This window comes from Haliotis cracherodii, unplaced genomic scaffold (genome assembly GCF_022045235.1).
Source record: "Haliotis cracherodii isolate W230 unplaced genomic scaffold, xgHalCrac1.p SCAF_14, whole genome shotgun sequence".
Taxonomy (NCBI): domain Eukaryota; kingdom Metazoa; phylum Mollusca; class Gastropoda; order Lepetellida; family Haliotidae; genus Haliotis; species Haliotis cracherodii.
The window spans coordinates 31608046-31635896 of NW_027266269.1; the positions used below are offsets into that span (position 1 = coordinate 31608046).

At 41.4% G+C, this 27851-nt stretch overlaps 2 protein-coding genes across 3 annotated transcripts; one reads left to right on the plus strand and one right to left on the minus strand.

Moving 5' to 3' along the window:
• Nucleotides 1-191: 191 nt before the first annotated feature.
• Nucleotides 192-19398, plus strand: LOC139460368 (uncharacterized). The gene is made up of 9 exons (XM_071241859.1): nt 192-374; nt 7776-7808; nt 8513-8573; nt 10011-10109; nt 10475-11224; nt 13950-14432; nt 16946-16972; nt 18223-18352; nt 19329-19398. Exons 1-9 carry the CDS (start codon nt 192-194, stop codon nt 19396-19398), a joined length of 1836 nt encoding a protein of 611 aa, XP_071097960.1.
• Nucleotides 19399-23609: 4211 nt separating this feature from the next.
• Nucleotides 23610-27140, minus strand: LOC139460716 (uncharacterized). 2 transcript variants are annotated; one of them, XM_071242193.1, is made up of 3 exons: nt 27037-27140; nt 24978-25253; nt 23610-23789 (listed from the first exon to the last, which is right to left on the minus strand). In XM_071242193.1, the coding sequence occupies exons 1-3, from the start codon at nt 27071-27073 to the stop codon at nt 23656-23658; spliced, it is 447 nt and encodes a 148-aa protein (XP_071098294.1). In that variant the 5' UTR covers nt 27074-27140; the 3' UTR covers nt 23610-23655. The 2 variants fall into 2 exon arrangements, with proteins under 2 accessions (XP_071098294.1, XP_071098293.1); XM_071242192.1 differs by having other exon boundaries at nt 24978-25256.
• Between the last annotated feature and the right edge of the window lie 711 nt (nt 27141-27851).

The following is a 27851-nucleotide window of genomic DNA, read 5'->3' on the forward strand; positions in this document are numbered from 1 at the left end:
ACCTCCAGGGTGGCAACCGCCTCCTGATAAACCACTGCAGCCATGGCAACCACCGCCAGATGGTGCATCTCAAGGGTGGCAACCGCCTCCTGATAAACCACCGCAGCCATGGCAACCACCGCCGGATGGTCTACCTCAAGGTTTTCAACCGCCTCCTGATAAACCACTGCAGCCATGGCAACCACTGCCAGATGGTGCATCTCAAGGTTTTCAACCGCCTCCTGATAAACCACCGCAGCCATGGCAACCACCGCCAGATAGTCCGCCTCCAGGCTGGCAACCACCCCCAGACGGCCCTATCCCTGGCTGGCAACCGCCTCCTGATAAACCTCCGCCAGGATGGGAGCCTCCCCCAAATAGCCTCACCTCGGGAGGTTGGTTGTAATCGTTCATCATTTAATGTTTCATGTTGTCAAAGTGCAATAAGTGTTTTTTCAAGTGTGCCTTTTAATCAATCAGAATACAATATTTTTTAGGATTAATGTTTAAAACATAACTATATTTGGAATCAACCTTATCAGCGTGATGCTTGGTTTAAAACTGGAAACTTTTAAATGCTTCAAAACCAATACTTCTTCAATCATCTAGGATATATAATAATGATAATGTTAATAATAGGCTTTTTATATTGCGCATATTTCCACACCACTCAGGGGCATACTCAAAGCGCTATTATTATCCTGGTCAATGTGCACTCAAGAATGATTCTCTGCACCCTGGGGACTATACAATCTAAGCTACCTGTTAGGCCCTAGAAGGTTTACAACGACATTGCCATCCCATCCTACCGGGTACCCATTCACTGCTGGTGAACAGAAACAGAGTTTATCACAACAGAAAGCAGTCAACGACCATATCAACGTTTGTAACTGCGTAGATTTATGGAAGTCTCAACACGCACATGGTATAACACAGGTTCCGCAGCTGATGGACCATTCAGATTGCCGCATCCTCTAGTGTCGTGATGACGTCAGCTTGTAGCACTAATCAATGCACTCTACCTCTGCATGTCTCACTACTCACCATGACCTCCTTCAACCTAGTTGTCAGCAACTAATAGAAATCCTGTAGTTACTTTAGACTAATAATTATCGTAAAGAATGTTGAACCATTTGGTGTACAATTGTACGAATCATAAAGTACAGTTTTACTTATTATGTTCTCTCTATTTCATTAGCCAATCAGCGCGCTTCCCCGTACCAACAACCGGGTAAGTGAATAAGCATTACCTGTTATTACTGTCGCAAGATGTATGTACATTTCTTGAAATATGGATCATATTTGTATGTGACCAAAGTTCACATAAACTCCTCTCTACATTTTGGCATGTTTTCGCAGATATAACACGGATCGGTAGAATTGCCCTATCATTATACTACCATTAGTTTTACTGATTTAGTCTCTTGTTGATATCGTCATTACATATGTCGTGCACTAGTGTCCTGGCGGACCCGTGAAGAGCCGGGATAGAATAGGTCTTCAGCAAAACATGCTTGCCATAAAAGGCGACTATGCTTGTCATAAGAGGCGATTAACGGGATCCGCTGACTCGGCTGATGCATGTCATCGTGTACCAATTGCGTAGATCGATGCACATGATGTCAATCACTGGATTGTCTGGTCCAGACTCGATTATTTACAGAGCGCCGTCATATAGCTGGAATATTGCTGAGTGTGGCGTTAAGCAACAAACAAAGAAACAAACAAAGGTGTCATGGGATGGTCCCCGAGCCCTTCTGGGTACATCAGCCCTTTCACCAGTCGAGGGTCCAGTGGACAATGAATGTATCCTACCTCACATCTAATTATATTGCAGGTATGTCTTATGTACGCATGCTTGGGTAAGAATCGTTAAGAATACCACAGATAGGCATTTATCAACTTCGTTCAATTTTCACATACATTGCACATTACCGTCGACAGAAAGCAAACTTATTATTCCCCATGATCGATTTCATTCGGAACATATTGTAAATATCTGGAGAATGGCGTCTTACATAATTAATTCGAAAAACAAAATTTCGGTTTGTATGTTGCAAATGTAATGCTATGTGTCAAGTGAGAAAATTGTCAGTGTAGCCCGAATGTACACTTGTATGTGGGTCACATGCATCAATACAATCATTTTTCAAAAGAGTGGCCTTTTTAGTTTTCACAGTTAGCAATTATGTATCGGATGCTGATCATCAAACGGCATTAACAATGTTACCATGGCACCGACTATAGATGTCTTGACATATTCATGATAATGCTGATATCTACAGTTCTTCATTTTAACGAGACGCGTTGACGGGACATATAATGCATTTGCGTCCCTTAAAAACGCCAGAAACCTAAGATCGTGGTATGTAGACCCCACTTCGTTTATGGTTTGAGAGCGCCAATATGGCAAGCCGTTTTCACATTTATTACGGAATTACAGATATCTTCAATTGTTTTAAAGATATCTGTATTTTATTTAATGATATCAATAATGTTTTCAAGATATCAAAAAATAATTAAAAATATCTTAAATTCATTTCTGAAATCTATAATAAAATTGCTGATATCTTAAAATGTTACGGTGATATAAACAAATTAGTTTGTGATATCTCTAATGTATTTAAGATATCATTAAACATTTACCATCATACAGTACATAAATATATTAGAAATAAATTCAAAATATCTTAAATTCAATTCAAGATATCTTGAAAAAGGTTATACATATCCGCAAATGCATGACAGATATATTTAATTCAATTAGAGATATCTTTAATTCAATTAGAGATATCTTTAATTCAATTAGAGATATCATTAATTCTTACCGTTTCTGATATCAAAATTTCAATTAAAGATATCATTAATAATTTTGATGATATCTTTATGTCAATTATTGGTATCAGTATTCTAATTAAAGTAACATTATTAATGTAACATCTTTAATAATGACAACAATTGAAGATATCAATAATTAATCATTGTATCTGTATTTTAGTAGTGTCGCATAAGTGTCGCAATAGTGTCATAATTATGTAGCAGTCGTGCCGCATTTGTGTCGCATAAGTGTCGTAGTAGTGTCGAAGAAGTTTCATAATTATTTGACAGTAGTGTCGCAGTAGTTTCGCAGTAGTGTCATAATCATGTCGCACTAGTGTCACAGTAGTGTCGCAGTAGCGTCGTAGTAGTGTCGTAGAAGTGTCGCATTAGTGTCACAGTAATGTCGCAGTAGTGTCATAATTATGTCACAGTAGTGTCGCAGTAGCGTCGTAGTAGTGTCGTAGAAGTGTCGCATTAGTGTCACAGTAGTGTCGCAGTAGTGTCATAATTATGTCACAGTAGTGTCGCAGTAGTGTCGGAGTAGTGTCGTAGTAGTTTCGCTGTAGTGTCATAATTATGTTACAGTAGTGTCGCAGTTGTGTCGTAATTCTGGCGTAGTAGCGCCGCATTAGTTTCATAATTATATAACAGTAGTGTCGCATAGGTGTCGCATTTGTGGCGCGTTAGTGGCATTATTATGTAGCAGTAGTTCCGCATTAGTGGCGCATAAGTGGCGCATTAGTGTCGAAGTCATTTTCATGATTATGTAGCAGTGATGCCGCATTAGTGGCTGAATTATGTAACATTACTGTCGCAGTATTGTGATAATTATGTGGTATTATTGTCGCAGAAGTGTCTTATTATGCAGCAGTAGTGTCGCAGTAGTGTCATAATTATGTAGCGGTAGTGTCGCAGTGGTGTCATAATTATGCAGCAGTAGTATCACATTAGTGTCGCATATGTGTCGTAGTAGTGTCGAAGTAGAGTCGCATTAGTTTCATGATTATGTAACAGTAGTGTCGCATTCGTATCTCAGTAGTGTCATTATTATGTAGCAGTAGTGTCGCTGTAGTGTCACAGAAGTTTAAAACGTATGTTACAGTAGTGTAGCATTAGTGTCTCATATGTGTCGTAGTAGTGTTGAAGTAATGTCGCATTAGTTTCATAATCATGTAACAGTAGTGTCGCATTAGTGTCGCATATGTGTCGTATTAGTGTCGAAGTAGTGTCGCATTAGTTTCATAATTATGTAACAGTAGTGTCGCATTCGTATCTCAGTAGTGTCGTTATTATGTCGCAGTAGTGTCTCAGTTCCGCCGGCGCTATGCCGCAGTAAGACAGACCTTTGACTTTAACTCAGATTAGGTATAGAACTTATATTTGCAAACTGTAGCAATCCACACACCGATGCAGACCTTATGTTCTAAAGCACTCGGGAAATCATTGTCATTCTTTTCCTTCAAGCATATTCTCAATGGCAACAAGGTATGTTATCAACATTCCTTTGCCGTTGTTGTTGTCATGTGTGTATACATATATAGTATATATTTATATTTATATATATATATGCTACAGTCAATGTGTAAAATGGTCAATCATTTTATTCCGTGTAAAACAGCAAACTAACAAACGATGTGAAAAATGACTGAACTCTTCACTAAGCCAAATAAGAAAAACGCCTAAATATTTCAGTTATATAACTATATACCTGAAACATCTATCCATTTCATTTTGATAACGAATTCCTAACATATCAGTCTTTACTTTCATCAACCAGTGACCGAAAATGATAGGATTAAAAGAAAGTCAGTGTATTTTTTTAATACTCCTAGCATAATTGATCTAGTTTGAGGTTTTAACCCTTTTGTATTTATCTAAAAAAATTGATATAATGGGCAGATTTTTCAGTCAAAGTGTAGAATTAATGCAATATTTGGGCATCTTTCGTCAAAAACTTCTGAGTATATCGCATTTTACCCATTGACTGTTACATAGCATATACTGTAGCCTGTCGTGGTACAGCAACCTTGAGACACACCGCTTCCACACCGCTTCCACACCGCGCACCGTCACAGAGCGTTGCCGTATCAGAACCTGTCATACAGTGATCACACGTAGCTCTATATGCTCATAGTGCCTTTATACTTCATATGCGTCTATCATTTTTATGTTAGTATTACTGCTTGCAGTGTGAACATAACAATACCATATATACATATCCATTAATCATGAGGTATTCAATTATCCAATGGCAGGTCGTTCATGTATGTATTCCTGCCTGACAATGACGTGTACAGTAAACTACGGTTATAGCGAATACGCTTATAACGAACTGACAGATATAACGAACTTACTTATTTAGTCCCGACTATTTGCTGTAGTTATGCTGTATATATGCTTATAACGAACTACGGTTATAACGAACTAAAATTAGTAGTCCCTTTGAGTTCGTTGTAACCGTAGTTTACTGTAGATGTAATACAATCTATACAATCTCCACATAACGATTAATTGTTTGATAATCAAATACCATCGCCACTAATCAGTAACCCTCAACGCAGTTTATGTCATAATCTGCTCCGACAAGGAATGCGCATCCCATGTGCATGTATTGGAATATTTACATAATTATAAGAATATATTTAACATAATATTTAATCAATGAAAATGTGTGGATGGCAAATAAGATAAGCAGAAACCATTCAAAATTGATACAGTCACAAGATAATATTTCAGACAGTTACAAAGCAAAATAGTGAGTGAGTGAGTGAGTGAGTTGGATTTAACGCCGCTTTTAACAGTATTCCAGTCATATCACGGCGTGTGAGATTAATGTGGGAGGAAAGCTCCAAGTGATGCTGTTCTCAGACATTAACCACTTCGGTGTAATCCACGAGCACGGTTATGGTGCTGACAAACCTAGAAATATAATCGGGGCGAACCGGGATTCGAACCCACAATCAAAGATTGCTGGCGTACCCAAAGGACGCAACTCTGCACAGCGAATTTCGGGGCCGAAGACGGCTGATCAGCAACCCTGCAGAGTCCTTCGTTTGGATGACGTCGGCTGGCCTGAAAAGTGAAACAGAAGGCCTTCTGTTTGCTGCTCAGGACCAGTCACTTCCCACTCGAAACAGTCCATTTGTGATTTTGCATCCAACTGTAAATGTGAAATGTAGATTATGTAATATTTTAATGAGACTGTCCAACACATTGTGAGTGGATGTCCAGCTTTGGCACAAACACAGTATCTTAAGCGTCATGATGTGGATCGATCATAAGTGGATCGGGCTTACCTAAAATTATTGTCAACTCGTCGTGTTATGGTTCACATATATTTCCCGAAATATTATATATATATATTTCAGATGTAATTTAAAGCACATCTGTACATGCGGAATTATACAGTATGATTGAACACATTTAACTGTGCCTTGGGTATATTTTTAGATGCAAGACATATGTAAAATCAAAAGTTATTTCTGAGGGATTCCGTGAGAAAGAACTTGAAATCATACGCGCATTCTGATTGGTTTGTCGTATTTTCGCACATAACATTCATCGATAGGGGACGAGCCTTCTTGCAGGTTACGGAAAGGGGCGAGTGGTGACGAATGCAGCACAACACAGTAGCTATAACCAGCACAACAGACACAAATGCAGTGCCCTCAGGGGACAGGCATTGGTTGCGAGGGGATTATTTTAACCCGTGATCCAAACGGATGTATATCCATAACGTGATAGTATTTATTCCGTATATATAACTCGGGCTATATCAATGTATAGAACGCACAATAGCTATATATATCTATATATACATACATGCATGCGCATTTGTCTGTAATAGTTAAAATATGTACTCATGAATATTAGCACGCAATACATCTAAGCAAGCTATATTCAACTAATATATTTCGTAACAGGGGTCAATTATATCAATAAACTGTTTGTTAATAATTAAGTTGAATAGCCTTAATTATGAGAAATTAAAAGTTGGATATACGTGTAAATTATAAACGATATGATAAACGATTAATATGAATGAAAACAACCCAATTAATTTGATTTTGTGACGGTTAACACAGTTTAATATGTACTCCAAATAATCTCTGACCTCTGACCTTTGACCAGTCATGCAGGGAGGCTTTCACCTATCGTCAATGCCTGATCCAGCTGACCCGCCTGATGGTAACCCTGTGACCTTGACATAATAAATCATGTATTCGGTAACCTTGAACTTGGAAGTATCACATAACTGGTTTCCATGACCTCCAATGTTACATATATGTTTGCTTTATGCTGCTTTTATATTGATTAAACATATTAACAGATTTAAATGTAAACATATGTCCAGTCATAACCCAGTGAGCTAAAGTTCGTCGAGACGTCAGAAGTGCGAGATATAACCTTGTGATTCTGTGAATACTGGAAACTGTGAAAGTAGTGTTATGTCCAGGTTATATAAAGTAGATTAATACTGACTTTGTGTAGCGGGGCGTGGAGTCATCCCACTGATGACATCCTTACCTTGTCAGCTTGCTGACAGGGTTAACCTCTGATCAGAAGGTCCATGGTTCGAATCACATCACAGGACTAGGAAGTTTTATGTCACCCACATTGGCACCAAACGTGGGGCTGAGCACGTTCATATTAAATTTGATCAAAATAAGTCTCAGTACCCAATTTTGCGGCCTTGACGTGCCTTCTGTTGACGGGGTTCTCCCTGCTCAAATTTAATATGAATGTAGCGGCAATAAAACTTCCGAGACCCGTGATGGGATTCGAACCACGTACCTTCTGATTCGAGGTTGGACGCCTTGTCCACATAACGAAGGTAAGGATGTCATGCGTGGGGTGACTCCTCGTCCTGCTTCGTTTGTTTCGGTCGTCAGTGACTCCACGGTTTAGTTCCCATTTCATCTGATTTCAAGGATGTGTAGTAAATCAATCTTAAGGGCTTTCTTCTTCATCTTCAGTTCCCGCACCTGCGCAACCATGGGGGCAACAAAGTAAGTCCGTCATTTTCTTCAAGGGGAGACATGTATCATTTTCATTCATAATTCATATTTTCCATTTAACTTATACAGTAGCATGCTTAACAGTTAACGTTTCATAATCTCACTTAGTCTCCCGCATAACTTTCATATTCTTGAACATTCCTTATGGATATATATATTCCTTACAAGCATATACTCATCATTCATTGTCGTGGTATACCTTGTCTGTGAGACTAACATCTAATTTTCAAGCATGATACGGCGTGTCTGTGTCTCCCAAGAGACACTAAATATGGATCCATGAGCGATCACCCACCCCACCCACCCTTTGACTATACAGGTTGTACGTCAAAAGATGCTTTACCATCATAAGATCAGACAGTTATGAATTAGATAATGGATATTAACGCATCAATACAATTACATCTCCCTTAAGCTGTTTTGTTATCATCTAGTTCAGAATTTTTAAAGGTTTTGAAAATAGGCCCCGTGTGAACGTTTCCTACCGCGATCTGAAATAGATTCTGTTTGAAATGTTAGTCACACTGGGAGGTGGCAAGGTTTCACTCTTCCCCGATGTATTTTATAATCGTACGTTTAGTTGATGAAACAAAACTCCCGTTACCTGGATGGTTGCCCGATTTGTGAACCAACTGCTTTCTTTTAATGCAATGTTTAAATAGTCATATCCTAGGAACATAAAGTTATTATTTCAGACGGACCAGCATGGCAACAAGGCCCGCCTACAGCAGATCCTGCAGATACTCCCGGTCAGTTGTTGGCCCCTTGGCTCGGCAGGGCATTTCTTATACTACTCCAACCATTCTAAGGATGCTTGTTTCCTACCCATCACATGGACATACCTGACTAAATGTAGCATTTAAATGCGGATTAACATAATGGATATAAGATGGTTGATAAAAGAAACTAAAAATCCCCTCAAATAACCATTTTCCTTTGATAACTTTTTTAGAAAGTACATATATATCAGAATGGGTCGACATCATCGTACCCATACAGAATCCAACTTGGCTTTGTAATTCCGAATGATTTTTATCCTGAAGTTATCCTGAACTATGATCCTTAGCAATGGTTGAGTAGTATGATCATGTTATGGGGCAATGGGTAATTAAATAAGGGTCAGAAGGGGCTATATGATGAAGGTGGAGCGGAACAAAGCTATTAAGATATTGCTTCTGTAATCACACTTTGGTACGTACGACTCGATGGTAGTCGGTTGGTTGATGGCTCACCCGAGGATCTGCCAAATATATTAACTATATCCATCTAACAGGTATACAGTCATTCACATCTTTCTTTTCCTCCAATCACTGGCATGTCCGATCTGTTCCCATTCCTTTCGTTAGGGGAATGTTGACATTCATTGTCAATCCAAGCATGTGAGACGTATGCATTTCGTCATCATGATGTCATATTCACCACGTATGCATTACGTCATCATGACGTCATATTCACCACGCATGCAATACGTCATCATGACGTCATATTCACCATTCTCCGGATGCATGTTATAACTTATATATCATCTGTATCTGGCATGACTGAGTGAATGTTGATTACCGCCGCGACCAGCAATAGTCTAGTTATTTCATGATGGTATGTAATGCATCATATCTGTACCAGACACAGTGACTGAAAGCATAAACACCAGTCCACTCCGTTGGGTCACGGTGACCCTCTTTGGTCGCATTTTACGAAAGGGGTACAGGAGACATTCTCCCTCTGAATCTCAAAGCAGACTCCCTGTTATCGTTTTACACATAACTTAAGGACAAGGCATGTTAACATCGTGAAGATCCAGGGTAGAATAAGTCTTCAGCAACTCATGCTTGTTGTAAAAGGCGACTATGCTTGTCGTAAGAGGCGACTAACGGGATAGGGTGGTCAGACTCGCTGACTTGGTTCATGCATGTCATCGTATCTCAATTGCGTAGATCGATGCTCATGATACCAATCACTGGATTATCTGGTCCAGACTCGATTATTTACAGACCGCCGTCATATAGCTGGAATATTGCTGAGTGCGGCGTTAAACAACAAACAAACAAATAAAAACATGCCAGTCACCGGATTGCCATGTCAAGAATCGATTATTTACAGACTGACGTCATATAGCTTTAATATAGCTGATTCAGGCGTTAAACAAAGACAACAATTACATGTGTTTAGTTATTCATGCTGTTCTGTTTTAAGCTGTTGGCGCCCCGGGGTCACCAGGAAGCAGCACCTCCCTTCTTATGTCAGCCCTTTTACCTAATTACCCCAGCGCGGACAAATATAAACCAAACGCAGGTATAGACCCCTTATCCAGAGCTACCTTACCGTATCCCCGTGTCAACGCACACCATTATTGACAATAGCTATGGCACTATCTATATGCAGACATGTATAATTTTGATAACAGTTCCAGAGTTAATATGCACATGCATGCTCAAGGTAAATGCAGATCGCGTTTGTCGCTGACGATACCTGAAGGGGACATACCTGTGTATTGTAATATCCCGTTTTTGTATGTTAAATAATAATAATCATATCTCATTTGCAAACATATAAATGACGTCACAGAGGGAGGGATTTTCACATTTTGACTTCGTGACACAAATGGTGACTTTAGCGATGCTTTCTGTCATGTATCCAAACTATATCTGCTTCTGTAGCTGTTTCCAAAACTAAAGCCGGACAACCAGCTCCAACAGCTTCCAAGGCTCCATCACCGGCACTCCCATCAGCACCAACTGCTTCACCCTCTCTGTCACGTGGTCTCGGCGGCAACATGCATAACTACCCTTCCCCACCTACCCCCAGGCCAAGCTCTGGGGGTGACCACCATCCCAGTAAACCCAAACCATCTTCCATGTCACGTCCCATAAGTGACTACCTACCCAGCAACGCCCAACCATCTTCCATGTCACGTCCCGTGAGTGATTACCTGCCCAGCAACGCCCAACCATCTTCCATGTTACGTCCAGTGAGTGATTACCTACCCAGCAACGCCCAACCATCTTCCATGTCGCGTCCCGTAAGTGATTACCTCCCCACCAACGCCCAACCATCTTCCATGTCACGTCCCGTGAGTGATTACCTACCCAGCAACGTCCAACCATCTTCCATGTCACGTCCCGTGAGTGACTACCTACCCAGCAACGCCCAACCATCTTCCATGTCACGTCCCGTAAGTGATTACCTACCCAGCAACGCCCAACCATCTTCCATGTCACGTTCAGTGAGTGACTACCTGCCCAGCAACGCCCAACCATCTTCCATGTCACGTTCAATGAGTGACTACCTACCCAGCAACGCCCCTTCCATGTCACGCTCCGTCAATGACTATCTACCCAGCAATCCCTCGTCATCACCTTCCGTGTCACGTCCTGCCAACGGCTACCCATCCAGCGACCCTTACGCAGGTACCCACCACATACGATGCCATGACGTCACACGTCGTCAAACTTGCATGCAAAGATCTTTAAACTGAAATGTTATTTAAAGATTAAACCAATGTGTCATGTTACTTGAAACAATGTTTTCAGTTTGTATTCCTTTATTTTCTAACATGTGTCAGTTAGATTATAGTCCTAGATAATGCTAATCGTGTGTTGTGTGTAATACATGTAGTTAGACAACTGTAGACAATGTATTTAGTGGACCATCTGAATTTATATGTCTTAACTCTCTGTGAGATTAATCACTGAGCATACTGCACAAGGACACTATTTCCTATCAACAGAATTATCATTTTAATATTACAGAAAAAAACGTTTTCATTCTCAATAATGTCAGCTGAGTATAAGACACTAAATATCGATGTGTACCTTTGATGTACTTTTCGATGCATGCACCTCTGTAGAAACATATTGAGAATGTTTTGTACTTCTTTTAAAGTGCGTAGTTTCCTCAATGACCCTACCAATGGAGCAGCAGTCATTGCCATCCGTCAGACATCGCCATAGCTGTTTTTGATGCAGTTCATGTAATTGATGTGATATAAACATAACATCGTGCATTATTCATTAACGCTGTGGGCGCTATTCTAACATTCCTATATGCTACAAGAGGTTGAGGTTGGACTAAACCACTTACACGGATAATCACCCTGTAATATTCACTGGGTATCTACACACGAGTGTCTCTGTAACGTGAAACATGTACCGTGCTCTACACGGCTACATATCCACTTGAGTTCAGTATGTTTTTATGCCACTGCAGTATACTGGATAATAAATGCCCGGTGGTCACGCCCACATCTATCGTTTATTTAATGTAATACAAATAAAATGAAGTTTAATATTTTTTACTTAAGATCCCAAAACAATAAGCACATGTTGTACTACGTTACATTCAGATCGAATAGTTTTGTACAGTAAAGTACGTTTATAACGAACACGCTTATAACGAACTGACCGATATAACGAACTTATTTGTAGTCCCGACCATTTGTTGTATACATGGTTTTTTACAAGATACAGTAAACTACGGTTATAACGAACACGCTTATAACGAACTGACCGATATAACAAACTTATTTTTAGCCCACCATTTGTTGTATAAATGCTGTATATATGCCTATAATGAACTACGGTTATTACGAACTAAATTAGGGGGTCCCTTTGGGTTCGTTATAACCGTAGTTGACTGTATTGTCATGTGATGTTGTTTGTTTGTTTGTCATGATGACTAATTATTGCTGTTGACATGTTACAGCTCAACCAGGCGGAGGCGCTCAATGGCAAGGAGGCAAGTCTGTCACTGTTATAGAATCAGTGTTGTAAAGCGAGTATGAGTCTTTGCTGTGATATGATTGGCTAAGAACGTGATGAAATTGGATTCGGAATATCCTAGACTATTCATTGCGCATGGATATTTTCCCCTCAGATCAAAACTTGAAGGATGAGCTATTCTAATTATTTCTATTCCGATGGGTCATTGTTTACTAGAACAACTGGGATTTGGTTTGTTTATTTTCAGTTCAGTTATGACTCAATCATCTGACGTCATCAACTGTCTCATGACGTTCACATATAGAGAAAGTGCTTCAGAAAATAACTGATAGCTTTTGCATATTACAATGTCGATAAACACGATGTGGTTTTAAGATATCTTGGGTTTGTTTACTGTTCGGTGACTAGAAATTTTACTACTTGAAATTTTCGGGTACAGAGTATTCACAAAAAACCTCAAATGTGAAAATGCATAATGTTTATATCCTGAAAAAGCAATGTACGTACAAACACAAACGGTTTAGCCGGGAAGTATAGCAATATTATCCTAAAAAATTAAAGATAACATTTCTGTTTAAGAGGTGGAAGTTCAGCACTGTATATGATTGCGTTATCATCGATTATAAACTAACAGTTTTTTGTAACTGTTCCATGTTCCATGTCCCTTTTGAGTACAATCTTTAGGTCATAATGCCAGGATAAAACAGGAATACTGTTCAAAGCGGCGTTAAACCTAACTAACTCACTCACTCTTTAGGTCATAATGCCAGGATAAAACAGGAATACTGTTCAAAGCGGCGTTAAACCTAACTAACTCACTCACTCTTTAGGTCATAATGCCAGGATAAAACAGGAATACTGTTCAAAGCGGCGTTAAACCTAACTAAATCACTCACTCTTTAGGTCATAATGCCAGGATAAAACAGGAATACTGTTCAAAGCGGCGTTAAACCTAACTAAATCACTCACTCTTTAGGTCATAATGCCAGGATAAAACAGGAATACTGTTCAAAGCGGTGTAAAACCCAACTCACTCACTCACACACTATTCAGGTCATAAAGCCGGGTTATAACTGGAATACTGTTCAAATCGGCATTGAACCCTACTCACGCACTCTTCAGGCCATAATGTCGTGATATATCTGGAATAATGTTCAAAGTTTAAACCCAACTCACTCACTTACTCGTGATGTCTTATGATGTGACCCAGTACGTCTGTCCATCTACAATAACATACAGCGTTCCCAAATAATCCCCAGGTATTGCTGCTATCCCAGACATTTATTAATCTCAGATCCACGTCATATGTAAATAAGGGAATATATACTGAAACAATTGAGGGTGCTTAACTTAATTCGATGTGTTTATTTTTACACGTACTGTCCATGTTAACTTTGATATCCTTCTCCCTCAGGTTATCCCGACATACCAAATAACTTCTTCGCACCCCCATCATCCAATCAGGGGCCCCGGAATTCAGCGCCCCCTGCCGGTGCTGTGAGAGACTACCCCAACACTTACCCAAATCAAGGACAATCGCAAATGCAACCACAGCCGCAACCACAACAGCAACCGCAACAATCTCAACCTCAAACTCAACCTCAACCCAAGCCTCAACCACAACCTCAACCACAGCCAAAGCCACAACCACAGCTCACACAAAGACAACCGAGCCCTCAGGCTTATCAGCCGCCCCAACAAGCATATCAACCACAGCCAGCTAATAACACGTATGGCTTTAATCCTTACCCCCCTCGAAACCCGATGGCGCCAGCGATGACGCCCACGCGACCAATGATGCCCCGCCCCCCTCCAGGCCCCGCCTTCGTTGCCTGGCAGAAGGCACAGCCGTGTATGATGAGCCCAACTATGCCCGATTTGTGTCGTGTTAATGGAGGTAGGTTACACTTTTCAAAGGTATATACCATAGTGCATCTTCCCGTGGCAAGAGCGTTAACTGACTTTACAAGTCTAGTTTCCACCCTTGCCGAACTAGCCTGGAATTCCTGGGCTCGATTGTAGCGCCACCAGTGGCTATTACGAGTTTTGTCCATTCTATGTCTCTCCCATATGTACCAATCAGATTCCACCTCTCGTATCACATGCATTTGTATCAAACAAAATGGTGGCGCCCAGTTAAGACGATATAATCGACCATCGAGATCTATTTTGTGATAAAACGGTTCTTACTTCGCGGAGTACATCAAATCAAGCTAGCACCTTGATTAAAAACATGAAAAGATTTGGAAAATATCTGTTGACAATGAGTTGGCGATGCACATGCTTTGCAAATCCTGCATTGGACCGAACTCTGCATGACAGTTTACGAACCGGATTTCGATTTCGGTGCGCGATTTTGATTGGACTTTGAAAGACTCGTTAGTCCAGCCAAAATGTAACTCCATAAGCCCAGCCTAGTTCGGCAAGGGTGGAAACTGGACTTTTATAGTCAGTTAACTCTCTTGCCTCTAGAAGATGACCATAGTGTTAATCATATGCTGTCTAGTCATCTTATTTGTAGCTTTGATGCTTCTATAGTTTCATAATGACCACGTTTCTCTTTTGACTGATGATATGGGGCATTATTGGCCACGCCTCTCGTTCAAATGGTTTTGTAGTTTAATAATGACCACTCCTCTAGTTTGATTGACGCTGTGGGTCACTATTGGCCACGCCTCTCATTTGAATGCTTATGTAGTTTAATAATGACTATTGCTCCAGTTTGATTGATGCCCTGGATTATAACTGGCCACGCCTCTCGTTCGAATGTTTATGTTGTTTAATAATGACCACTTCTATAGTTTGATTGATGCTGTGGGTCACAATTGGCCACGCCTCTCAATTGAATGTTTATGTTGTTTAATAATGACCACGTCTCTAGTTTGGTTGGTGCTGTGGGTCACTATTGGCCACGCCTCTCATTGAATTCTTCTGTAGTTTAATAATGACTATTGCTCCAGTTTGATTGATGCCATGGGTTATAACTGGCCACGCCTCTCGTTCGAATGTTTCTTTAGTTTTATAATGACCACGTCTCTAGTTTGATTGATGTTGTGGGTCATTATTGGCCACGCCTCTGAATTGAATGTTTATGTTGTTTAATAATGACCATTGCTCCAGTTTGATTGATGCCCTGGATTATAACTGGCCACACCTCTCGTTTGAATACTACTCTAGTTTAATATAAGCCACGCCTCTCTTTTGAATGTTTCCGTAGTTCACTATTTACCATACTTCTCGCTTGAACAGTATCCGACGAGGATTGTCTGAGCCTCACATAGAAGAAACTACGTAAGAGCGAAATAACATGTAGACATTACATGATTTTATAGCGGAATTTTTAAAAAAAACTGTTTGCTGTGACGAGTCAGTAAAATAAGCAGGGGCTGTGACCTTTGGAAAACGGAAATACCTGAGTAACGTTTAGTGATCACTCAGATAAAGCTGCCCAACAGAAAAAGCTACCCATGACGATATGAGTACAACACTGGGGATGGATACCCCTTCCGCAAGCAACACCAGAAATGATACAGAGAATCCATGATATGGCGGGTATTTCCCAGGAGAAATATATTCCATTATCATAGACACTTTTGCAAAGAAGAAAGTATCAGCTCGTTGGGTCCCAAAGTTTCTGAGTAAAACGCACCAGACACAACACGTGTCGTGATAATCCGGATCTGTTTGAAGCTGATCAAGACAGGTTCTTGCAGCGATTTGTTGCTGTGGATAACCATGGCTTCACAAAGACCGTCCCACCAGCTGGGACGGTTATGACCTCCGTGTTCTGGGATGCCCAGGTTGTCATCTTCCAAAAGACCAGAAAACAAATGGGGCGTACTATGCTGCACCTTTGAGGAAATAAGGGGACGAAATTAAGACTTTGACACACGGGAAGGTCAGATAATATGTGTTCTTCCATTAGGAGAATGCGTCAGAGTACAAATCAATGCCTGGCTTCAATCTACGAGCATAGCTTTGAACTCCTTCAGCACGAACCTGATCTTGGTCCGTCAGACTTCCATCTATTCTCAAACATAAACAAAGCTCTATCCGGAACCAATTTCGACTCGAACAATGACTTCACAGCAGCTGCGGGTAACGCTTTGGACAGCCAAGAGGACTTCTACGAAGCTGGGATGAAATCCCCACATTCTCGATGGTAAAAGTGTATCATTGTCGAAGGGGATTATTTGGAAATATAGAACACATTAGGTCCAGCCTTTCTGTGAGAGGTTCAGAACATACCACTCACCCCTAGTAAATCACTGTTGGCCAAGTCGCTATCTTCGTTAGATATGTTGTTAACGTAGTTCTCATGGTATCATCATCTACCACTGGTGTTTTGTGTTGTAACTGGGTGTCAGTATATATCAGGTGGTTTCACTGTGTTTCTGTTCTATGTTTCAGATGGACTACACGTGTACAGGTTGTTCGGTGAGACTAGATCCAGGGTAGAGTGTTGTAACAAGCGCATAGAACAACATAGTGCATAGTACACTGTAATTCACCGTAGTTCACTATGAAACAAAATGTGTAACGTTGCATGTACAGCACAACATAGAACAGAATAGTGCAACGCAGTACAACGTAGTACAGCATAGTAAAATATAGTACAAAGTAGAACAGTATAGTGTAATGTAGAACAAAATAGAACAATATAACAGTAGAGTGAAACGTAGCTCAACGTAGAAAAGCACGGTACCCCGTAAAACAGCATATTGCAATGTAGAACAGCATAGAAAAATATAGTACAGCATAGAACAGCATTGTAGAACGAAGAACAGTATAGTGAAACATCGGACAACGTAGAACAGCATAGAACAGCATAGTGCAATGTAGAACAGGATAGAAAAATATAGTACGGCATAAAATAGCATTGTAGAACGTAGAACAGTATAGCACAACGTGGAACAGCATAGTACAACGCAGAACAGCAAAGAACAACAGAGTGCAATGTAAAACAGCATAGAAAAATATAATACAGCATAGAACTGTATAGTCGATCATACTTGACACGCAGTAATTTATGCAGTGTGCCTTAAATAGTTATTTATTTTTTGTGTATTCAAAACATGTTGTTTATTGGACTTGTCTAGACAGTCGTAAGTCAGTGTGCAAAGTTACGTCCCTGGAATGTGCCACAATTCTCACATCGCAGGTTCAAACACTAGCGGGGCGGTGGGGTAGCCTAGCGGGTAAAGTGTTTGGTCGTCACGCCGATGGCCCGGGCTCGATTCCCTACATGACTACCACATCTGAAGCTCATTTCTGGTGTCCCCAGCCGCGATATTGCTGGAATATTGCTAAAAGCGGCGTAAAACCATACTCACTCACTAACTCAAATCATGATTCGTCATGATCAGGATTTTCTGTTTCCCGCCTAGATATAACTCAAATAGTGCAGGTGATGACGTTAAATCTAACTAGCTTACTCGCTTACATATTTTACCGTTTATTTTCAGATGTCATTGAAATAGCCAAAACACTACCACGGGTCCCAAGTAAGTATTTCAGTGGGTGCCTCACAAACCTTTAACCTTGATGGAGTCGATCCTGCTGTATTGCCATCGTGTGTCTTCGATGAGAACTTGTATTTGACATCTCTGCACTACAAGACTTTGTAGTATTAGTCTCTGATACATGAATAGAGATTTTTGTGATGAACGTGTCATGTTTATTTCAAGGTTGCTATAGAAACGCGCCCAGGGCTGACTGCTCCCAGCCGCACCAAGCCATGGCCTTATGGAACAGAGACTTCTGCCGATGTAAAAACAACCCAACAGCCGAATGCATGTACGTAGTCAGCAAGCAAAGGTGGGGGTGGGGTTGGGTTTCGGGGTAGGGGTAGGGGTGGGGTTTGGGCTGTGGGTGTGGGTGGGGGTGTGGGTGGGGGTAGGTGTGGGGTTTGGGGTGGGGTGGGGGTAGGGTTGGGGTTGGGGTGGGGGTTTGGGTGGGGGAAGGCGTTGGTAGGGGCGGATGGGGGTAGGGGTAGGGGTAGGGGTGCGGGTGTAGTTGTGTAGGGGGTATGTGTGGACAAACGAAACATACGCCAAAACCATATGCACATGTGCTTCGGATACCCGACCGCCTCTGTGATAATTAATAATTTTGCCGGCTCTGTGTTAAGTCTGTCGAAATGAAATGTGAAACTCACTAAATTGCACATTCTGCATCATACAACAACATTTGCACTAACATATTGTAAACAAAATGTAGATCAACGCCAATTACCGTGTGTCTGAGATAAAAAATTGTTTTCGTTTGTCCACACTGCCAGTGAGTGAGGGAGTTGTTGGGTTTAACGCCGCTTTGAACATTTTCATATTATATCACGGCGTGTCAGCTTAACGTGAGAGGAAAGCCTGAACTGATATAGGCCTCAGACCTTAAGCACTTTGGTAAATACCCACGAGCACGGGTATGGTGCTGACACACTTAGAAACATTGTGGGAACGAACCGGAATTCGAACCCATGATCATACGTTACTGGCGTGCCCAAGGGACGCTACTCTGCTCAGCAAATAGCCGTGCCTGAGATGACAAGCCACCCATGCCTTCCACTTTTCAAAGAAAGTCGAAAAAACTTCTGATTTTAAATAGTGCTACATCATTGATCCTTAATATACTATTGTTTACATCGAAATAAATGCAATAAGTGTTTTTATTTAAATACGCACACAGGTACATGCATGACATCCAATTCTGAAACAAAGATTCTTGAGCTGAACTATAACAGTTTATACTGATGCTGAATTCATCGCCTGTTATGAAGGAATCTCATATGTTTCAGCATCAACGACTGTGGCAGTGTGTGCAGCAATGAGTTCTACATCGGTGCCACGCGGGTTCTCTGTGAATAGAATTGGCAAGTATCATGTATTCCGTCAATATTACTGTTACAACCCTGTGAGGGTTCAAGGTTACCAAAGCGACCGTAGCGTTACGACAGTCGTAAGTCTATGTTAAAGTATGGCAGTTACGCTCATCTTAGCGCTACGATCGTTTTGTGGAACAGAGCCCTGGTCGTATCAGGCAGCCAAATCAATCGGGCGCGATCGGCCAGGCTCGCTGATTGGTTGATAGCGTCCCATCGTACCCCGACGGCGTGGATGGTTGTTGTCAATATAATATTTTTCATACAACGATGAACAAAGTGTCCGCAGTTTTCAACTTGGCATTATTGGCATTTCAAAATAATCTTTTTTTAAACGTTTATAAATTTTCTTACACGTTAAGTTTTCTACATAACTGTGTGTTAGTACAGTAAACTACGGTTATAACGAACACGCTTATAACGAACTGACCGATATAACGAACTTATTTTTTAGCCCCGGCCATTTGTTGTATATATGCTGTATATATGCTTATAACGAACTACGGTTATAACGAACTAAAATTAGTGGTCCCTTTGAGTTCGTTATAACCGTAGTTCACTGTATATATATGGACAAATTTATGCTGTGGAGTATATCTATTAACATACGCCCTGTTTTGTTTTTACAGACGCTGAACTATTACAGAAAGGTATGATGTTTTCAGGCGATATTCCGTGCTTGTTACATCGATGCCAATACAGTGCTTCACCAGGAAGGATTTGATCTGCCGGAAAGCAATATTATATACATAGACCGTTCCGACAGAGAAGACACATTGTACAATATCGGAGAAGACCCGTCGACCATAGCTTCTTCTTCATCTCTGTATCAGAAGATAGACGGTTGTAGGGGTAGTGATATGACAAGATTAGTATCTGTTCTTTCATTCTTTTGTCTACATGTAAGAAGCTTTGTTTAAAATACAATTTTCTTTTTAAAGCAACACACATTACTCTATGATAATTATTTTTCTAAAAACATACTTTACTTTTAATTTTATTTTTTCTGTCTTAAAGCAAAAGAAATCATTGCTGATATCAAATGATTCTAACTTTTATAGAATAATACTTCACATTTTTTTCTTTTTTAAAAGCCAAAACGCTGCTCTATTAAGATACTTATATTTTTTTTTTTTAGATTTAAAATATTTCTTTGCTTTTTCTTAAAGCAAAAAAACCCATTGCTCTATGTTAATGATAGTTATTGTTTTAAATGTGTTTAAGATGCAAAACCTACGACTAGACCTTTGGGGTAATTGAGGGACACAGGTTATGTTGCTTTGTTGAATCACTTGTGTTTGTTTATACGGTGGCAGCTTCTCTGAGGAACATATACTCCTCTGTGCCACCAACCACAGGGCTGCCGTGTCTTACTTACACAATATACTACTCAAAACAAGTTAAAGAACATATATTTGTTCAAATGACTACAGTTAGTCATGGCTGATGGGTATTGCGACACACAACCTTCCTATTGTTGGTGTTGTTCTACTTCTTTTGCGCAGTATATATGTTTTACAAATTATGACTGATTATTGACTATGTAAGCCAATTCCAATACACTCTTGTATTACTTGATGTATTTAGTGTCGCGGGTCAATGTTATTCTCTAAACTAGCGTCAGACATCGGAATATATGTGTGATCGTGTAATTGCAAGAGGCATGCTCCCGTTGTGTGCGCCCCTGTGTTGTATCGGGTCTGGGGTAGCGAGAACAACGTGGTCAGGAACAATGAATCAACGAGTGTATAGAAAGTCCTGCGTTCATTTATCAAAAATGGCTGTTTCAGGCGAAATGTATTTAAATAGAAATAAAATAATAATTACAAATATAATTTATGCGTTCTGATTCTTTTCGTTTCCATTCCAACTCTACGTAGTAGCCTATAGTTAACTGGAGAGGTCGGGTAGGCTAGTGGTTAAAGCGTTCGCTCGTCACGAAGAAGACCCGTGTTCGATTCCCCTATGGGTAAAATGTGTGATGCTAATTTCTGGGCTATTGCTCAAAGGGGCGTTACACCATATTCGCTTACTCAAAGATATCAGGGGGTATGGTGGCCCGGTCATCAAGGCACCTCAATTCGCTGTGAAGAGTTACGTCCCTTAGGTGGGCAAGAAACCGATGATCGGGGGTTTGAATCCCAAATTCAAATTATGATTCAAGGTTTGTCAGCACTATTCCCGTGCTCGTGGGTTTCCAGGTTTCCGTCTGAGGTCTTTTAAATGGGATGACGTCCGTGATAAAACCGAAATACTAATCAGAGCGGCGCTAAACACAGTTCACTCACTCACACACTCTACAATGTAGAACAACATATTTATTTTTTCAGTGTTGAAACCCTGCCACTTAGGGCAGCACCAGTCTGATGCTGCACCGACAAGAACCAGGGTGCAGTGAAGAAGGGCTGGTCATAAAGACTGACAGACAAAACCAACAATTGTGAAAGTGTTTTTTTATTTTATTTGTCAACATAATCTCCCTATTTTTCAGCACCCTTCCCAATTCCAGTCAGGAAGAAGTGTTCTGAAGCCACCCTGAAAAACCCATTCACGGCAGCTTTGGGGGAATCGTTGTCGTTTTTCCGCGAAGGTGTTCTTTCAGTTTCGGAAATAGGTGGAGATCACTTGGTGCCAGGTCTGGCGAGTATGGAGGGTGAGGAAGCTCTGAGAATGGTAATTTCTGTCACCCTGCATGGTGCTCGGCACACACACACACACACACACACACACTCACCTCGCCTCGCCTCGCCTCGCCTCACCCGAGCCTTTACCCGAGCCTTTACCCGAATCTTTACCCGAGCCTTTACCCTCACCCGATCCTTTACCCGATCCTTTACCCGAGCCTTTACCCGAGCCTTTACCCGAGCCTTTACCCTCATCTGAGCCTTTACCCGAGCCTTTCACTCGAGCCTTTACCCGAGCCTTTACCCGAGCCTTTCACCCGAGCCTTTACCCTCACCCGAGCCTTCACCCGAGCCTTTACCCGAGCCTTTACCCGAGCCTTTCACCCGAGCCTTTACCCTCACCCGAGCCTTTACCCGAGCCTTTACCCGAGCCTTTCACCCGAGCCTTTACCCTCACCCGAGCCTTCACCCGAGCCTTTACCCGAGCCTTTACCAGAGCCAGAGCCTTTACCAGAGCCTTTACCGGAGCCTTTACCCGAACCTTCACCCGAGCCTTTCACCCGAGCCTTTACCCTCAGCCGAGCCTTCGCCCGAGCCTTTACCCTCACCCGAGCCTTTACCCGAGCCTTTGGAAATCACCGAAAATACCTGTGTTCGCGGGCCCCACTGAGGTGGTCAGAGTACTCGGACTGTTCTTATGTTGGCATTCTGTGCATAGTTAACAATTGTACCTTCACGTTACAGAATTGAGAGGCATATCCACAATTACCATACAATAGTGTCACACAGGATTGTGGAACGACGAACAGGTCTGACATTATCTGATCCTTTTGTTGTCCTCAATGTGTTATTGTTTAATTATAAGATGCTAATCTAGTGGGTGTACTTCAATAAATTAAAGGTGGTCTCCCACATGACTCGTCATGTTCAGTGTTGGGCGCTTCATCTGAACTCCAACAGTTTGAATTTGTCCGGGACCAGTTCGTTATAAGCGTGTTTGTTATAAACATAGTTAACTGAATGTTGGTTTCTCACTAAGTTCTTTTACGTACAGATTTCTGGGTTAACATGTTCTTACAATCTGGGAACCGACACGTAACATAGGGCATTGGTATGACTATTGTATTAATATTGGTATGACTGTGTGATGAACTTTGGGGGATTTTTCAGTCTGTATGTATCAGTAAAAGTGACCACCTCCGTGGTCTAGTGGTAGAGCGTCCGCACGGAGGACGGGAGGTCCGGGGTTCGATCCCCAACCGCGTCATACCAAAAGACGTTAAAAGATGGTACTTGTTGTTACCCTGTCTGGCGCTCGGCATTAATGGGCTAAAACAAGGACTGGTCGGCTCGGAGTCAGTATACTGTGTCTGACTGGCGTAATAAAGTTAAACTGCGGCATGGTATCTCAGTGAGCTAGCACTATAAATCGGCATAAGTCCGGACTAGTACAAGCAGCCACACAATCACACACACGTACATGCACGTCGCTATATAAGTGCAATAATCTTGGACGCGACGTTAAACCCAATTTCACCTTACCTCACATCAGTAAAAGTAATTTCATTCACTGTTTCAAAAGCTTATATTTTATTTCAACCCATCTGCATTCACATCATCTAGCCGAGGGTCCCGAGCAGCTTCTGCAGGTCCACAGGGAGTGCATTACTGTTGCAGCTGCACATGGGGCAGCCATCCGCTCCAGTAGCGAACCCGTTAGAACAGTACAGCTCACACAGCACCGGGGGGCACTCTGAGGAAGAACAACAGTGTTAACACTCACACATAGATTTGGAGGAACTTCAACCAGATGTGACCAAATGTTGCCAAAGTGACCATATATGACCACGATCACAATGTGACAATAAGAAACAATGTGTCCTGATGTGTTCAAATGTGACCACTTGCACCAAATATCGTCAGTTAAATTAAATGTTCCCAATAAGGCTAAACGTGACCTGTAAGACCAAATATTACCAACAAAACCAAATCTTACCAATACAACCAAATCGTACGAATAAGATTATGCGTTACCAATAAGACCAAATGTTATCAATCAGGCCATATGTTACCAATAAAACGAAATCTTACCAATAAAACCAAATGTTACCAATAAGACAAAATGTTGCCAATAAGACCAAATGTTGCCAATAAGACCAAATGTTGCCAATGAGGCCATATGTTACCAATAAGACCAAATGTTACCAATGAGGTCATACATGTATGTTACCCATAAAACCAAAGGTTACCGATCAGACCAAATGTTGCCAATAAGATGACCAATATTACCAATAATGGCCCCTATGTTGACACCCGTCACAAACACATGCAAAGACAACTCAATTGTTCACCTGAATAGTTCACCAAATGGGACAGGTCAAAATAAGCAATTATTTGCACATCACTTTTGTCACTGATGTCTACGGGGCGGTCGGGTAGCCTAGAGGTTAAAGCGTTCGCTCGTCACGCCGAAAACCCGGGTTCGATCCCCGACATGGGTACAATGTGTGAAGCCCATTTCTGGTTCCCTCGCCGTGATATTGCTGGAATATTGCTAAAAGCGGCGTAAAATCAAACTCACTCACTCACTCAATGATGTCTACCATAAAACGTGTTCAAAGGACTTGAATGTTGTAACCATGATCAAATAACTTTTGAGCACCTGATTGGGTTCTCTCGGGGGTCAGGATGAATAGCCTCTTCAACTACAAAACTACGGAATACTGTGAGGGGCATTTCCATCTTCTCGCCTTCTCGCAGTCTAGAACTTTGTAAAGAAGCCAGATATGCCTAAAGTGCAAGAAAGCGAGGATGGACAAAATTTCGCGTTCACGAAAATATCGCATTTTCTTTTGAAAAGTTAATCACGCGAGGATGTCCCTTACAGTATTCCATATAAACATAATTGGAAGGCTTGTGGCTGCCACATGTAAATACATACTTGGTTCCGCGATGCTTCTTCCTTTGAGCACCACACTCAAACACATATGCCCGCAGCCATTAAACGTGCAGTTTTTTCCTGCGGGACAAGGGTCCAGCTCGCCAATTCCTGCGGGCGAGCACGTATCAATACAGATGGGTTGACACCAGTGATCACACCCATCCATATTCCGGCAGGTCTGACCATCTGGGCAACCATTGGAGGTTCCAACGCCGACATGTGTACACCCTTGAATACAGATCCCCAACTGTCGCTTTAAAGGGACACCTTGTACCACTGCTGAAAATAGCCATGTGGTGACATTAAGTCTTTTGTCAGATTAGTGGTGGTGGGTTTGAGGAGTGGATAAAGCGAAATTGTTCACATTAAAGTGAAACACGAACACTTTAGAGTTCTTATATGACACTGTAATTTGCAAATCAGGAGATGAATGGACATGATGGTTTTACGTGTCCACTGAATTAGTGAGTGAGTCGGGTTCAACGCAGCTTTGAAAAGTATTCAGGTTATATCAGGACGGTGATCCCCGAGGCTCTGTAGGTCTCAGGTGGAATCTGTACCAACACAGACACCTGACCTCCCATTCCACAAGGCGATCTAAGGGCACTAACACTGACGTACCACAGTCGTAGCGCTGAGGTCGCTTTGTGGAATGGCAAACTTTCAGACCACACACATCACGACTCACAACAACATACCTAAACACCAGCAGGTCCTCTCTCGTTAACATTTGAACCCTATCGATCATCTCTGGCATAGCAGAGTCCGACAGCGCCCCATACAACTGCAGACTGTGACATAACTGGCACCGACACTACAGGGTGAGAGCGCCACCAGTCCCCAAAGTCTGATTCGTACCCTCATACTTCCATTGACACTTCTTGGTGCCAGGCGGTTCTTGACTCCCTGGGTTGACATACACATAATGACTGCAAACTTAAGAGTGAGTGAGTGAGTGAGTTTGGTTTTACGCCGCTTTTAGCAATATTCCAGCAATATCACGGCGGGGGACACCAGAAATTGGCTTCACACTTTGTACCCATGTCTGGAATCAAACCCGGGTCTTCGGCGTGACGAGCGAACGCTTTAACCACTAGGCTACCCGAACGCCCCTGCAGACTTATGAAACACCATGTGCATATATTGAATAATGTCAACTGTGGTAGTGTGTGTCATATTTGGACATTCAGCCGCTTTCCCTTGAAAAATTAAAGTAATCATTGTCCCACATTTGTCACATTTTCACCAAAAATACATTTGCGTTTCCTTTTGAAGGTGAGGTGAATGGTTTTACGCCGCTTTTAGCAATATTCTAGCCATATCACGGCTTCACACATTGTACCCATATCGGGTATCAAACCCATGTCTTCGGCGTGACAGGCGAACGCTTTCACCACCAGGCTTCCCGACCGCCCGAAGATGAGGTGAAGTGAAATGAGGTTTAACGTCGCTTCCAAAGTTATTACAGTTATATTACACGCTTCCACGTGTGTGGTTTTGGCTTATTGTGCTAGTCCAGACTAATTTTATAGTGCTAGCACACTTAGATACCATGTCGCAGTTTAACATGAATATCCCACTCATACATGAACATAACAAGTCTTGTCTTAGCACCGAGCGCCAGAAGGGTAACAACAATTGTCATCTTTTAACGTCTTTTGGTATGATGCGGCTGGGGATCGAACCCCCTACTTTTCTCTTTCCGGGTGGACGCTCTACCACTAGACCACAGAGGCGGTCACTTTTGGAAGGAGAATGACGATAACAAAGACACAATACACTGATACTCCGATTCTTACAGCTCGTACCTAGTACCACTCGTCTTTGTTAAAATGTATTTGAAACAACGATCACTTTCCTTACCAACATGACGAACATATTGTACGTGTGTGTTCTGCAAACACGTTTATCTTTAATGTACACATAAAAATACAAAAAATATTCACGATGTTGAGAATAGCGACTGAGCAGCCTCAAGAGACAAAGTTCCAGTCACCCTAACTAGATGAGCCATGTGTTTACTCAGACGTATATGTTGCAGAAATATGTAAATACATACCAGCACAGAGCCCCAACACAACAATTGCTGTAACCATCGTGACGTGTTCACAGATGTAATAGGTGCTCTTCTATTTCAACCAAACCTAGGTGCAGGTGCGACAAGATAAGATAAGCCTGTGTCACACACAACCTCGGCCAGATTGCATAATGTTCAAAACAAGCACCTGGTATCATCACTATTTCATAATGATACACAAACACATGCTTATGAAATAGTCATTACAGTTATTTATTAATTTATCACTGACTTTTGCTATCACTACTGACTTTGTATTTGATTCTGACTACTGCCATCATATTATGGATTGCCATTTAATATTGTACTATCACTCTTTGTGTACAGTCATTGTAATTGCTGTGCAGTAATCTATATCTATTTGTAAACCTTGTGAATTTTCGTTATAGACTTGTTGACTGTATAGATGGAATATTGCTGAGTGCAGCGTTATACAAAACAAAACAAACAAAACAAAGAATAAAAAACGTTGCAGTCTATAAGAAAGTGTCATGTATTCATGATCTCCCAAATTCTAAATGCCTATCAAAGGTGATAGTGTGTTAAAGAAATATGTGGAATGTTCTGTTACAGCTAAACTGGTGAGGGCACTGTGTGGAGCTTTTCAGTAGCTAGTTAGGTAGTATATAAGGGGACAAGAGCGTGTTAACACATCTCTCTCTCTCACACTTTTGATTACATCAAGACCTGCTTTCTTGTGGATCACTCACCACCCCTGAATTCCTCGTCTCGGAAGCTTTAGCGCTAGCGCTGCTGGAGGAATATATTATCACTGACTTTTGCTATCACTACTGATT

Coding starts and splice junctions, on each gene's coding strand:
- LOC139460368 (XM_071241859.1), top strand. CDS start 192: ATGGTGCATCTCAAGGTTTTCAACCGCCTCCTGATAAACCACCGCAGC. Junction 8,574..10,010: donor GCAGATACTCCCGGTCAGTT/GTTGGCCCCTTG, acceptor TTCTGTTTTAAG/CTGTTGGCGCCCCGGGGTCA. Junction 18,353..19,328: donor TACGTAGTCAGCAAGCAAAG/GTGGGGGTGGGG, acceptor CATATGTTTCAG/CATCAACGACTGTGGCAGTG.
- LOC139460716 (XM_071242192.1), bottom strand. CDS start 27,073: ATGGTTACAGCAATTGTTGTGTTGGGGCTCTGTGCTG. Junction 25,257..27,036: donor TGTGTTGGGGCTCTGTGCTG/GTATGTATTTAC, acceptor GGCTATTTTCAG/CAGTGGTACAAGGTGTCCCT. Junction 23,790..24,977: donor AAGAAGCATCGCGGAACCAA/GTATGTATTTAC, acceptor GTTCTTCCTCAG/AGTGCCCCCCGGTGCTGTGT.